The sequence below is a fragment of the Lathyrus oleraceus genome, chromosome 3 (assembly GCF_024323335.1).
Source record: "Lathyrus oleraceus cultivar Zhongwan6 chromosome 3, CAAS_Psat_ZW6_1.0, whole genome shotgun sequence".
NCBI classification, from domain to species: domain Eukaryota; kingdom Viridiplantae; phylum Streptophyta; class Magnoliopsida; order Fabales; family Fabaceae; genus Lathyrus; species Lathyrus oleraceus.
Genome location: NC_066581.1, coordinates 229,601,747 through 229,618,134, shown reverse-complemented (window position 1 = coordinate 229,618,134; position 16,388 = coordinate 229,601,747). Strand labels below are relative to the sequence as shown.

The window sequence follows — 16,388 nt, the reverse complement described above, 5'->3', positions numbered from 1 at the left end:
TTTTGACTAGAATTATCGGTCTATCTCTGATTCCAGTGGTTGTTGGTTGTTTTCTGGTCGTGTTTAATGATATGAGTTGATGTTATTGATTGCTTTGTGGATGTTTGTTCGACGTGTGCATATATGTTGTGAAGTGCAAGTATAATTATGTAAGTTGTTGTGCATACTTATTGATGATTATTGAGATGTGTAGTTCGAAGTGAGAACTATTGGCGATGCATTAAATTGATGATTGTTTACATTCAAATGTGAGGCTATAAACATTGTTGTGTTCTTGTCGTTGCATTATTGTATGTCATACATCGTATGTTATCTTATTGTAAAATAGGCGAGTCACAAGTTCAGATGTGGGGACTAGTGACTTGTCCCAAGCTTTAACTAGGGGGATTGGATCACAAATGAGGAAACTCTGGGCTCAGATGTTGGGACCTGGTCTATATGATGAACCTTTGTTGAATTGGTATCACATGCATGAATTGAGTCATTGTTGTATTGCATCACATAAAGGTTATACAAATGATTGTTGTGGGTGTTATTAAGTCATAGGTGTATTGATTTATGTAATTGAAATGCATGAAAGTTAACGTTTTTTCTTTAGGCTATCCTTGCATTCTATTACACCATATATATTTTGAATGTATTCTTCTCACCCCTTTGTTTTATTATGGTGTTATGTGTTTCTTCTTGGGGTACAGACAAGCAGGTACATGAGTAGCTGCTTTAGAGATGAATGATGGCACTGAGGATATTCTTTTTTTCCAATTTTATGCGTATTTAGACTATCGGTTATCTGATTTGTAACACTTGGTGGACGAAGGTTATGTTTCTTTTTATTTTGATTTATTGTTGCGAGATTGAATGTTATAACTCCTAGATTTTGAATTTCTTTGGTGTTGAAGGCATATTGCTCTAATTGAGTTTAAGTTTAAATAAGAGTTATATTTGAACCATTTGTTCGAGTAGTTGTTTTTAATGATTAATTCCTCGGCGATGATCCCAAGTTAAGGCGAGCATGTGATGACGGGTGTTTGAACTAAATGTTTTATTTTAATAAGTGTTACATAACATATTGTTTGTGAAGATTGCATGACATCCTATGTGAAATAAATTTTTATAATTGTCTTATTCCGCATTATTGCGAGCAGGGGTTTTAGGGTGTTACATAGTGGTATCAGAGTCTGGTCGGTCCATCAGTCCATGTTTTTATAATTTTAGTTGTTCCCTAGTATGTGACATATGTGTGAACATTGTCGATACATTGTTTCTTCTAAATTTTGTTTGCTAGTGTGCAAATATTTGGATGGAGGAAGAAATTACCGAGCTATTGTTGACACTTTGGGGGTGATGGCTCAGACGCTGCAGGGTTAGCAGAATAAGGATGGCGATGAATTCCATGGATTGGGGAAGTTTTAGAGAAACAACTCGCCGACCTTCAAGAGAAGATAAGATCCAAAAGGCACCGAAACATGGCTTAAAGAGATTGAGAAGATTTTTTGAGTGATGGTTTGCACTGATGTTTAGAAGGTGCAACTCGGTACTTATATGTTCTCAACCTGCAAGTCAAGTCACCCAAAGACTTTGCGATTCTACCATCGTAACCTTCCCTTTAAAAGAAAAAGTTTCCCTTTAAAACTAAATCCCCGCATCCCAAAACATCAAAAGAAGACCAAACGTTGTCGTTGAAACTAAGTAAATCCTTATGACTCAACCAACAACTATTGAATTTGAACAGTTTTGGGCCCTAGTTGAAATTATTATCCTTAAGCCACACCGAAAAATAATCAGATATGTCCTTTTGCCCCATATTTTTACCAACAACCTTCTAATTAGAGACAACGTTATCCGAAAGAAGGAACATGTCAAGTCTACTCACGGTAGAATTGACCCAAGTAAACACTCCACCAATGTTAGACACATCAATCAAGTTCATTTCTTCTATGAATCTTCTAAACTCATGCATCTCCACACCCATTCTAATATCCCTCACCCCTTCCTTTCTTCTTCACAAACAATAAAATTGAAATCACCACCCACAATCTAACTCCCATCCCCTAACTTCCTTTTTAGCTTAGCCAAAATACTTCACAACATTCTCTTTGCCTCTAAATTATAGTGAGAGTACACATTCGCACAAAAAAAATAGTTCAGACCCTTCCACTCTTTATTGACACCAACAAACCCTTTTCCCTTGATGTTAAAATTCAAGGTTAAAATATCCTTCTTCCACAAAATAACCAAGCCCCCCACAGCTCCTGTAGCCCCGTTAGCTGACCACTATACAAACTTATTACCCCAGAAATAAGTAGTTAACAAGTCATCAAAGACAGGTAATTTTGTTTCTTGGAGAAACAAAAGTTTGTGTTACGTTCTTGTATAATGTTGCATATTCTTCGCCTCTTCACCCTATTTCCACCTCCTGTTATGTAGTAAGAAAAACAATTCATTGAACTCCCAATTCACACAATTTCCTTTGTTGTCTGTAGTTTCCACCTTCCTAATTTCTTCCTCATCCAACTCCTTATTACTAGCACAGAAATTCCAAGTTGTTAATTCATGTAACATCATAAGTCCTATGTGATTTTGCTGATTTTTTTTATAAAAAAAAAAAGAGATTTTATATTAGTACTTTTTTTATTGTTTTTGTAAAGAATTATTTCATAATGCTAAAAGTTATTTTAAATGCAATTAGCATAAATTAAAATAATATATATTAACATCAATTAATTTTAAAAAATAAAAAAAATAAGGAAAAACAAAAATAATAATTTAAATTTAAAAAATTACATAATTTTTTTAAAAAGATATATATTAAAATAATTTTGTTTTAAAAAAAGGTATTCAAATGGGTTACAGATTTGAATAATTATCAAATTTTTGTTTTCCAAGAAAAGCCATTGTAAAAAGCCATAGTCAAATATTTAAAATTATTTTTTATGAGAAATTATTTTAATAAGTTATTTTGTTTGAATTTTTTCAAAAAAAATATCTTTTAATTAAGTAATTATGAAAAATAAAATTCATAAATCTATATTTTTAAATCGTAACAAAAAAAAAAGGCTCTAAATATATTCTAAAAATTAGTTTCTATTTGACTAAATAATTCTTGATATTAAATATTCATATTTGCCAGCTTTTATTTTTTCTTTTAGTTCGTGTTTTATCATTTCGCGGTTCATACCACGAACAAATAAACAATATGTGTCTGAGCCATTGTACTCTTTTGCAAATTTATTCCTATTTGTTTCTACCTGGTTTGAAGATTTGTGTATCATTGTAAAAACACTTTTACTTATATGTTATATCGGAACAAACATAGCATTATAAAATAATTTTTTTACACACGAAAATGATAGAGTTTTTTTTCCAAAATAATGAAAAAAAAATCTTATTTTAATTGAAGACAATGACTACATTAAGATCCATGATGCTTAATGCTACAAAAAATTATTTATTCATAAAGAAAAGCATAATAAATCAAGGCACGATGTTCAAATCAATGTTCTTGGATGCTTCCTCTGAAACCAAATCATTGTTCAAGTCAATCTCAGCCCTAATAGCTTGTTGATTCACAATGTTTTGATCGTTCCGTGGATTATCCTGTAATGGAGGACCCTGCGATTCCCCAGCATCAGTTCCACCATACATATATCCGCATCCACCCGAGTATGGAACAATCTTGCTTAGATGTATTCCTTGTACGCCATGAGAGACCTTGTCGCGAGGTTTGTGCAAAGCTTCGACAACTCTTCTTAGTGACTCCTCACATTGCTGACAGTTTTTGTTTCCACTTAATGCCTGTGGAGAAACAAATTTCCTGCGACAAAAGACGCAGGAAAAGGCTTTTTGACATCCCTTTGTTGGATCAATAATGAATCCGAAAAGAAGGAACGGATAAAACTCCTTGGATGAACTTGTTGATTCATCTACACCAGCATCTTTTCTAGGACTCTTTGGATTCTTTGTTTCAGCATTGGTATCAGGTTCCAGCACGATCGCCTTTCGCTTGTTCTGATTCTCCATAGTTTGCGAGTGGGTTACGGATTCTTCATCCACTTTCTCCTTCCCCTTGTGTGAATCTTGATTAGTGCTGCTCATGGTGGAAGGGGAAAATGAGATGCTGTGTATTTGGGTGATGAGGTTTTGAGAGATGATTTAAAATGTGAAAGTTCTTGTGTATTTAAATACATGCATTAAGAGGATTTAGATGGTAGGTAAATAAAGTAATATAGAATGAATCTATTGGTCTTATATTTGTATTATTTTTCTCTTTATTTTTATAAACATATTTAATTGTAATAAATAAATTTAGATTATGGTAAAGAAACTAAATTTTTTTAATAAACAAAATTGTACTCCAGCCCATTACAGAAAATCAGAAAGAAAAGTACATGTTACAAATAGGTAAGAGATAAGTATTAGTTGTGAAAATTCTAAATTTTGAATTTATAATAAAATTTATGTATAATCTAATAATTTAAATCTATAGATTGTAGAAATTTTATATTTAAACTCAAATCTTAAATTGTGTGATTTGAATATTCAACGTTCAATTTCAATTGATAATATAATTTTATATTATCGTTTAATAAAAAATCAAACAGTCTATTACGTCATCAAAATAATTTTAAAATTTAAGCATAATTTAGTAAAATATGATTAATTGTCCGTGTAAAATTATTTTATATTGAATTGATTTTTTATACTATATATTATTTAACATTATTTTGTAGAAAGTAAAGTATATATTTTATAAATATTTTTAAGCGTAGTCTTATTTTTGTTCAAATTAGTTTAATAATTAATTTATTCAAACATGCTCAATATCACAATTAAAATTATAATCATAGTTTATTGTAGAAGCTAATAAACAATAAACATGCATGTAAATTAGTCTTAGAATATTTAAGATGATAATCTAATTGTCGGAGATAAGAATGTGGGGATGATTAATTTGTGGTTCTTCCTCGATCTAATTAATCTTATGATGTTTTAGTGTTGATTGTAATTCTTTGTGTCGAAGCGGGTTGCTCGACAGAGTAAGAGAGTGTCGAACCACCTAGTGTGTTAAGTTGTGTTAGTTTGTCGAAGTGTCGAAGCATGTTGTTTCACACAGGATTTCGACTTAGGCCTATTTTAGTAGTGTTAGTTATTTTGGGCTTTTATAGTTTTGGGTTTTGGCTTGAGGTCCAAGTTAATCTAAATCTATAAATAGAGGGAGTAATCCTTATTTTTGTAATGAAGTGAGTAGAGTATTCATGACATTGTATTCACAGTATTTTGCAGTTGCAAAGTGAATAAGAAGTTTTCCACAATTTGTGGACAGAGAGAAACTCTGCAGAATTTTAATTCTTCTTCTCCTTCATCGTTCTTTACACTCTTTCTTTCTCCATTGTTCTTATCTTTTCATTGCTATTGTGTGGATAATAACAATCTTGTTCATCAAGATTGATTGAAATTCTCTATAGATTGTGGGGGATTTCCAACATCTGGTATCAAGAGTTCCGTTTAATCGATTCGTGGGAAGAAAATCACCATGGCAACGAATCATTCGAACGGGCATTTTTCAGCAAATCTTCTGATTCTCAAGAACAACAATTATGAGAATTGGTGCAGGCAGATAAATATTGTGTTCTGTTATCAAGATCTTTGGGATCTTGTGAAGGAAGGAGTAACAACGCTTGCAGAAGCCGCGACGGATCAAGAAAAGGCTGCACATAAAGAATTGAAGAAGAAAGATTATAAAGCTCTCTTTATAATCCATCAATGTGTTGATGCAGATAACTTTGAAAAGGTTAGTGATGCAGAGTCGGCAAAATAAGCATGGGAAATTCTGGAGAAATCGTTTGGAGGCGCGGAGAAGGTAAAAGAGGCGAGGTTACAAACTCATAAAAGAACGTATGGATTGCTTCAGATGGAAGACAATGAAAGCATAACTGATTTCTTCACCAAGATTACGAAATTGGTGAATCAAATTAAGGTATGTGGAGAAGTGTTGACATCAAGATCTGTTGTTGGAAAGATCTTGAGGTCGTTGGAAAGAAATGTTGACATCAAGATCTATCGTTGACATCAAAACTGACAAAGGAAGAGCTTCAAGGGACGCTTGAATCTCATGAACAAAGAATGGCTAAAAGAGCTACAGGAAAGTCTAAGAGTGATATGGCCTTGTAGGCTCAATCAGCAAAAGAAAGAAAAGGCAAAGGAAGTTGGAATGACAACAAAGGCAGATGAGGCTACAACAATTCGACTGGTCGAAATCAGCAAGAAGGAAACTAGTCGATTCAGAGAAAACCCTGGAACCAAGGCAACCAAAGAGGTGGGGTTGCAAGTAGAGGAAAAGGTGGTGGTCAAAAGGCAGACAAGAGTCACATTCAGTGTTACAATTGTCAAAGGTATGGTCATTATTCTAGTGATTGTCCAGAAAAGCAGAAGAATCAAGAAACTTATATAAAGTTGGCAAAACATGAAGAAGAAGAGACATTGCTGATGGTTACAATAAGAGATGAAGAGAGATTCAAGGACCAGTGGTACTTGGACTCAGGATGCTCATCACACATGTCTAGAAGGAAAGATTGGTTTGTCAACATAAAGCCCTCAATGAAGAACATGGTGAAATTTTTAAATGACAACACTCTAGCAGCTGAAGGTGTTGGTGATGTTCTGATTATGAGGAAAGATGGCAAGAGGTCAGTAATTTCAAATGTGTTGTACATACCAGGCATGAAGAGTAATTTTCTCAGCATAGGGTCGTCGGTCGAAAAGAACTACAAGGTGTCGATCAAAGACAAGGTGATGGGAGTTCTTGACTCAAATGGGAGGTTGATCTTGAAGGCTCCAATTTCTCAGAATAGAACCTTCAAGATTGAGCTTAATGTGATGGAGCATAAGTGCCTTGCAACAACAACCAACAAAGATGAATGGATATGGCATTGGCTATCTAAATTTCAAATACATCAGAGATTTGAAGAGAAGAAATATGGTTTCTGGATTACCAGAAATTGACATTCCATACGAAGTGTGTGAAGAATGCGTGCAGGCGAAGCAACATAAGAACAACTTCAGTAAGGATGCAAGAAGTAGGTCGAAGGAAATTCCTGAAGTCATATACTCTGATGTATGTGACCCTCTCCAGGTGGATTCGATTGGAGGTAAAAAATACTTTGTTACATTCATAGATGATTTCAGTCGAAAATTATGGTCTTACTTGATCCAGAAGAAAAGTGAAGTGATCGAGGTATTTGCCAAGTTTAAATCTATGGTCGAAAGACAGAGTGGTCGAAAGATCAAGATTTTGAGAACTGATGGTGGTGGAGAATATTTGTCGAAAGACTTTGATGCATTATGTATGAAAGAAGGGATTGTGCATAAGGTGGTGCCACCCTACACTCCACAACAGAATGGAGTCGTAGAAAAGAAAGAATACAACCATTATGAATATGGTTAGAAGTATGTTAAAAGGAAAGCATCTATCCAAAGAATTATGGGGAGAAGCTGTGTCGACTGCGACATATATCCTGAACAAATTTCCGACGAAGAAGCTAGAAGGAATCACGCCAGAAGAATATTGGTCTGGTGTCAAGTCTAGCTTGAGTCATCTCAAGGTGTTTGGATCTATAGCACATAGACATGTGCCTGATCAGTTGAGAAGAAAACTTGATGACAAGTCTAGTCAGATGATCTTGATAGGATATCATTCGATTGGAGGATACAAGTTGTTCGACCCAGTGAATAAGCAAGTGGTGATCAGCAAGGACGTGATCATAGATGATCTTAAGGAGTGGGATTGGACTGAGAATCTCAAGAAAGATTCAGTGAGAATCTTTTGTGACAAACCAGCTAGTGAAGTCGAAAGAGAAGTCGACAGGAAGAAGTCATAGGTGAAGCAGGCCCAAGCAGACTTCAGAGAATAAGACACATGCCTGCAAGGTTGCGAGAATGTGTGGTTACATCAGATGATGTGGTCAATGAAGAAGGTGAGCTGGTACATTATGCTTTCTACGCAGATGTCGAACATGTCAATGCAGCTGAGGCATTGAAATATTCGAAGTGGATGAAAGCAATGGATGAAGAGCTGAAGTTAATCGAAGTCAACAGCACTTGATCACTTGTAGAATTTCCCCAAGACAATAAGGCAATCTATGTGAAGTGGGTATACAAGGTGAAGTTGAATCCCAGAGGAGAAGTGAATCGACGCAAGGCGAGACTTATGGCGAAAGGATTTCTTCAAAAAGAAGGAATCAACTTCAATGAAGTTTTTGCACCTGTTGCTAGGATCGAAACAATCAGGTTGGTTGTTGGTCTAGCAAACATGAACAACTAGAAGATGTATCAGATGGATGTGAAATGTGCATTCCTTAATGGCCCTTTAAAAGAAGAAATTTATATTGCACAACCAGTTGGGTTTGTGAAACATGGCGAAGAAAGAAAAGTGTATAGGTTGCATAAAGCTTTGTACGGACTTAAACAAGCTCCAAGAGCTTGGAACAAGAAGATAGATGGTTTTCTAAGGGAGAAGGAATTTATGAAGTGCACAAGTGAACATGGAGTATATGTAAGAAGAAGAAATAGTGTATTTCTTATACTATGTCTCTATGTCGATGACCTGTTGATAATAGGTAGTTGCAAGAAGGAGATCGAAGACTTTAAAGGTGATCTCAACAAGGAATTCGAAATGTCAGATCTGGGTGACATTTCATATTTCCTTGGCATCGAATTCTACAAGAGTGGTAGAGGTTTGATGATGCATCAAAGAAGGTATGCAAGCGAAATACTCAAGAGATTTGAGATGCAAGATTGCAACCCAACTTCGACTCCAGATGAGCCAAGATTACAGCTGTCGAAAGATTCAGATTCTGATGATGTCGATCTAACCTAATATATAAAACTTATTGGGTCACTTCGATACCTGTGTCATACAAGACCTGACTTAGCATACAGTGTAGGCATGGTGAGTAGGTTCATGCAGAAGCCAAAGGTATTACATCTAGCAGCGACGAAGAGGATACTAAGGTATCTGAAAGGAACTCTCGACTAAGGAATTTTATTTCCTGCAGCTGATGAAGGAAAATAATGCAAATTAGTGGGATACACCGACTCAAGTTGGTGTAGTGATGCTGAAGATCGAAAATCCACAACTGGCTATGTGTTTATGCTAGGTGGTGCACCAGTTGCTTGGAGTTCGAGAAAGGAGCCAGTAGTGGCATTATCGTCGTGCGAAGAAGAATACATAGTTGCTTCTCTTTATGCATGTCAAGCAACATGGATGGTGAATCTTATCGAAGAAATAACAGCGAAGAGTCATGGAGCAATTACCATAAAGATCGACAGCATGTCAGCTATCAATCTGGCGAAGAATCCGATAGCACATAGTCGAAGCAAGCACATTGAGATGAGGTTCCATTATCTTCGAGAGCAGGTAGTAGATGGGAAGATGAATGTGGAACACTACAGAACTGAGAATCAGATTGCAGACATCATGACGAAGGGAGTGCAAGTCGAAGTATTCAGAATACTAAGAACTATGCTGAATGTAGATAACTTAGACACAATGAATTAGGTGGTGTGTTAAATTGTAATTCTTTGTGTCGAAGCAGGTTGCTCGAAAGAGCAAGGAAGTGTCGAACCACCTAGTGTGTTAAGTTGTGTTAGTGTGTCGAAGTGTCGAAGCATGTTGCTTCACACATGATTTCGACTTAGGCCTATTTTAGTAGTGTTAGCTATTTTGGGCTTTTATAGTTTTGGACTTTGGCTTGAGGTCCAAGTTAACCTAAATATATAAATAGAGAGAGTAACCCTTATTTTTGTAATGAAGTGAATAGAGTATTCATAACATTGTATTCACAGTATTTTGCAGTTGCAAAGTGAATTAGAATTTTTCTATAATTTGTGGGCAGAGAGAAACTCTGCAGAATTTTAATTCTTCTTCTCCTTCATCGTTCTTTACACTCTTTCTTTCTCCATTGTTCTTATCTTTTCATTGTTATTGTGTGGGTAATAACAATCTTGTTCATTAAGATTGATTGAAATTCTCCATAGGTTTTGGGGGATTTCCAACACTTAGGATATTCATCCGGAAACAAGAGATAATATGCCCACTTATCTGGTATATTGGATATAGTAGTCTATATATAGTTCGATGATTAATTAAAGTTTTAATTATTTCGAAATGGATCTTCTTAACATTCAATTATATTTAAACTCATATTCAATTAATAAATTAATAAATTAATTTTAGTTATAAATCTAATTAATTTGTTAAATTTATTTGATCAAGTAATCGATCAAGGCTCTTAATTTATAAATAACTAATATATATATATATATATATATATATATATATATATATATATATATATATATATATATATATATATATATATATATATATATATATATATATATATATATATATATATATTGTATTCTTCTTCTCCTTCATCGTTCTTTACACTCTTTCTTTCTCCGTTGTTCTTATTTTTTCATTGTTATTGTATGGATAATAACAATCTTGTTTATTAAGATTGATTTAAATTCTCTATAGATTTTGGGGGGATTTCCAACACTTAGGATATTCATCCGGGAACAAGAGATAATATGCCCACTTATCCGGTATATTGGATATAGTAGTCTATATATAGTTCGATGATTAATTAAAGTTTTAATTATTTTGAAATGGATCTTCTTAGCATTCAATTATATTTAAACTCATATTTCAATTAATGAATTAAGTAATTAATTTTAGATATAAATCTAATTAATTTTTTAAATTTATTTGATCAAGTAATCCATCAAGGCTCTTAATTTTATAAGTAACTAATATATATATATATATATATATATATATATATATATATATATATTAACATATATATATATATATATATATATATATATATATATATATATATATATATATATATATATATTAGAATAAAATAAATAATGGTATTTTAATATAAAATATTCTAACATTCTTTCACTTGGATAATTTATTTTAATAATTATATCATAGTTCTCTAGACGCACATCTGAATGTTATATATCTTTAGATTTTAAATTTACCATTTGGTTCACCTTATACATCAATAATAGAATTTGTGGTGAAAAAACGGGTCGTCCTTCCCACCCAGCCACGCCCCACCTTAAGTCCATCAAAAAGGGGCGGAATGGGCAAGCTCTCCAAGTAAAATTGAGCTTAAAAATTTAACTCGTCCCGCTAAGATGGCGGGTTGGTGGGCGGCGAGATTTCCAACGTATTCTTTTTAATAGATTAATAGACTTCTTTTTATATTTCTATTAGATTTTTCACTTATTTTTTAGAATAGTTTTTTATAAAACATCTTTGTAAAAAATATTAATTAAAAAAATATTTCATATATTCACAAATATATGTATAAAATAAAATCATCAACAAGTATTCCAAAACTATAACTCAAGTGTTAACCTTCAATCAAACAAAATAAATATTTTGAATGTTTGATAACTATGATGGTGGACCAACCCGCCCCTTTTTTGGCAGGCTAAAGATAGGGTGGGCTTAAAGCGGGACGGGCTGAGCTAGTAGGCCGACACAAAGTCTCAACCCAATCCGTCATTCTTTGGCGGGTGCGCGGGTCCGTCCGATGGACTACGCCCCGTTTTACCACTCTTAAATGGTATCATAGCAGTTGTCAATACATATGTATAATGTGACAGAACCATAATGACCACCACATCAATGTACTTCATGACATATATTGATATTGATGAGTGACATAATTTTTTTATGAAATGTGATATCTAAATGATGTATATTTCAATTGGTCCTAATAAAACTTTTATGAAATCAAAATGAGTTTGCAAATTAAATATTTTCACAAATAATATAGAAATATATATAATAATAATAATAATACCCTAAAGAACTTTATTTTTACATATAATCATAACATAAATTCTAGATCAATAGAAAAACAAAATTATAGAACATAAAAGGAAGAAAGACTCCCGCAAATCAAAGATACTTTTAGTGACAATAATCATATGAAAGAAATTATCATTGTCAAAACTTTGATTAGTGAGTATGCTAGAACAAAATCTATATGTATATTTTCTATCATCAATAACAATAACCTATAAGTCAAGATACTTTATAAATAAAATTGTTGTTGATGAACTATTTGATTGTCTTCTATCACAATATAACTTGAGTATTCTTTCAATATCTTATATTGCATTGCAACTGAGTGGCATAAATACTTAACGTTAATTTGCAGTATTAGGATATCTATTCGACATCTAAAATATAGGATTGTAACATATTTATGATTTCCCCATTATCAGATATATGATTTGTGATCACAAACTCTTTTGTTATTTATAACAGTCTTCATGGTTACCTTTTTTCAACAATAAAATTTTTAATTGTTCAAGTATCTTCTAAATAGTTTTAGTTATGAATTTTTTAATATACATATAAATACGATCATATATAAGATTCTCATAAAGTGTTAAGAATAATAAGTCAACTGTGAGTTGGAGTCTCACAGTGGTTATAAATGTGGAGACTTTAGCATTTATAAGTGGGAGAACACACACACCTATCACCTTAAAATTTTGGGTTAATATATGGTGTCCATCTCACTTATGTGTTGGTCTTGACCCAATATTGATGCTCCCCCTCTTGACTTAACAAATGGTATCATGAGCCTTTGGTTCGAATAAAGGGACCGACTTACTTGTATCAAAATGTCCAGGAAGATGTTTCCCGTTGAAATCGAAATTCCCAGGAAGAGGTGTAACAAAATGCCCAAAAGGAGGTGTCAACGGCAGTATAATGTATGTGGATAAAGGAGTTTCTACTTAAGGGGGAGCATTGTGGACTTAAACTTGAGGGGGGGGGGTGTTAAGAATAATAAGTCATGTGTGAGTTGGATTTCCACATTGTTTATGATCATACCCCAAAATTTAACCTCAAATTTTTATTCTTTTAACATCCCTCATTTGCATACATCAAATCATATCATGCATGACCATTGCATTTGGTCATGGAATCACAAGCATGACCACATTTTTGTTTTTATATTAACACTAGGGTTTCATTTTGTTTTACTTATCAACTAACCCTAACTTCATGAATAGATGGTACTTGTTTTCTCTTGTTACTCAAGTAGGTATTTATGCTTCAAAGCAAGGTAAACTCAAGTTCTTTGATCAAGGGAAATGCAAGTTTGATCATGGTGATTCAAAGATGGTTTATGTGTGTTGATCTCCATGCCACATCCCTCAATCTTCAAGCCATTCTCTACACCATTCAATCCCTAATCAAGGTTTCATCAAGGTATCTCATTCCATCATCATCATGGCTTAAAATGCAAGAAAACACCAAGTTGGCACAAAGGGGTGCAATGTGGTTTGCCCTAACTTATAAGTGTGTCATGCCTTTGGCCCAAACTCCATAACTATTTCATCTTTTATCCAAATTCCGAGATTCTTTGAGCCAAATGTAAATTTTGGGATACTATATAACTTTGTTTCAAGGGTCGAACATCAATTCATCCATTTAGGACCTCATTTTTTCCAATGACCAAGTGGCCAAAATGGACCAAAATTCCTTGTCATGACCCCTACTTTCCACCCTTGCCATTTTCAGCTCAATTCTTATTTTGACCCCATTCTTTTTGAATTGTGTTAAGATAATGTCAAAGATCATTTGGACTAAGTTTGGCTCAAAATTCACGAGGGAATCAAAAGTTGTGGCATCATGAACATAGAACCTCAAAATTGCCAAGCATGCTGCAAAGTCCTTGACCAATTGCCCAACCCAATTTTACAAGTCACAACCTCAACTTCACAAGTCTACAACTTTCACCTCAAATCTACTTTTGGATTGATTATTTTTGTATCTTATTCTCCTCCATGAAGTAATCATTTGGCTCAAAGAAAATTACAAAACGCACGAGTGGATTGAATTTGGCCTAAGTTTGAACATGGTGACCTAACTTTGTTTTGGTATGTGACCTATAATGTTGAAACTTGCACAAATCAACTTGGGATCATTTCTCACGCGTGAAAATCAATTACCCATGACTAAACGCATCTGAGGACAACTTGAAATGACTTGAAAAACTCCAAAATCACTAGTGTGGCACCAAAATTCCACACGATCGGGATCTGAAAATTTCCCACTCAATTGACACGAATTCGAGCCTATTTCACACTTATTTGGATCCCAACACATTCCCTATAAATAGTGGAAGCTTTTTCCTTCATTTGCAAGCTTTGAAAGCCAAAGAAACCTTTCCATCATTAAAGCCTGATACCTCAAATAACATGCCAAGCTCCTTTTTATTTCAAGCTCTTTTCCTTCAATTTCTTTTCCCATAATCCTTCATCAGCATCCTCTGAAGGTGTTTGAAGTTTTGCTTGGTCTAAATCCTTCTGCAACCTAGCTATCAGATCCACTATTGTTTACTTCTGAAGCTTCATTCGAACAGGTTACGAGTTACAATGTTGAGCAAACAAGTTACCACACTTTTCGCCTTGCTCCACTGATTAAAAGCCCTAACCTACTGCTCATTTAGTTTCAGTATTCACCATTTAATTTTATGTTGAAGAACTAGGGTTCTTCTAGTTTTTGAGCAAGTTTTCCTGGCTTAGAGCAAATCAATTGCTCTAATGCAAGGAGACATGAACGATGAAGTGTTTCGCAACTGAGTCCATGTTTGATTCATGTTAAAAACACAAGTTCATGATGTTGCAAAATTGGAAATCCTGAGGTTGAAGATGAAGTTCTTCGTGTGCGTTGGAGCCAAATTCAAATCCCTTAGCCAATCAGTGTGTGCCACCTTTGCTAGCCATTGGATTCAAATGTTTTAATTTATTTTTTTTATTTCACTTTCTTCCAAAATTAATTTAAAATAGTTTCCTTATTATTTTGCAATCCATTTTTTTCCATAATTCCATAAAAATATTTTCTACCTCATTCCATTTTTTGCATTTTTTTAAAATCATTTTTTCATTTAATGCCAATTTTATTTTATTTTCCATTTAATTTTCTATTTGCATTTTTATTTTATTCACTTTCAAATATTTTTAACCCCAACTTTTGAGGTCCATTCACTCTTAATTTTGTTGACCTCCCACACTTTTGTTGGACTTTTATTTGATGCTTTGACCTCTCTTTGACATTTTCCCTTTTATTTTCTTTATTTAATCAATATTAAATTATTATTAATTAAATTTCATTTTCTTTTGATGATCATTTGAAATTTTTAATTGAGTTTGATTGCTTGGTTGATGTTTTCTTCCTCATCTCAAATCATTGATAGATGGAATTGAGGTTTACCAACCTTCTTTGATCCAAAATTGTTGATAGATGATTGTGAATCATCTTCAATACTTTGCATCATTGATAGGTTAACCCTCGATGTGCCATATTTTGAGTCATTTGATTTAAGGATAGAATGATCCCTTGTGATTATCTTGGTTCCCTCTTTCACTTTCTCTACTCTCATCTCTCTCTCTCTCTTGTTTTAACCATTGTATCTTATATTGTAGGAGGTTAACTTTGTGTTAATTCTCTAATATGTATGATACATAAATTGTTATTGACCAACCCCATATAGGTATGGCTTCTACATAAGCCTACTTACGATTGCTTAACATATCGCTAAATTATCCTGACATCATTGACTAACCATTAAATCCTAACATTAATCATTGATCTTTACATTATTCCCTTTAATTCAAGTCATTTAAATTCAAGTCATTTAAGTTTATGTCATTTACTTAAAGTACTTTTATTTTATGTCCCATTTATCATCACATCATTCCATACTCTATCCATCTATATTCATATGTTGCTCTTATCTTGTTTGACTTTTGGCTTGTTAAAACTTAATGAATCAAAACATGATAAAGTAACTTGGACCTAATCCCAATCCTATGCTTGATCTGGAGTATTGCAGACCTTTTGTACTTTTAACTTAGGATTTAGGTCCCTTTGCTTGACTTGGAGTGACATTGACCTTGAGACCTTGTGGACACTTTAACTCGCCCTTGTCCCTATTGAGCTTTTGGAGCCTGTGTATTATTTAATCTGCTTTACATGCATCTTCTTAGGTTTAGTACACTCTTACACACACATGGATTTCTCTTGGGCTACCTAACAATGAGAAATATGACAATACACTTTGCAGCCATATGGATTTCTCTTAGGCTATCTAACAATGAGTCCCCAGGCTAGTTTTGTATGGTCACACATCAATCCTTTCCATTGATTTGGCTTGACCCGATTCATATTGGATCTACTAAATCCCTTCATCTGTTACATCTCCCTATTTGTCTTTTACAAGTGACCATAAGTCTCTTGGACACTTGATGGGACTTGCCTCTATCACCTTGGACCT

The 16,388-nt window shown here is 33.6% G+C and overlaps 1 protein-coding gene across 1 annotated transcript; it reads right to left on the bottom strand.

Annotated features, from left to right (window-relative positions):
- Positions 1-3,474: 3,474 nt before the first annotated feature.
- Positions 3,475-4,095, bottom strand: LOC127130574 (uncharacterized). Its single transcript, XM_051059556.1, has one exon. It carries the CDS (start codon positions 4,093-4,095, stop codon positions 3,475-3,477), a length of 621 nt encoding a protein of 206 aa, XP_050915513.1.
- Between the last annotated feature and the right edge of the window lie 12,293 nt (positions 4,096-16,388).

Excerpts from the sequence above, each read along its gene's own strand:
- LOC127130574 (XM_051059556.1), bottom strand. The coding sequence starts at position 4,095 with ATGAGCAGCACTAATCAAGATTCACACAAGGGGAAGGAGAAAGTGGAT.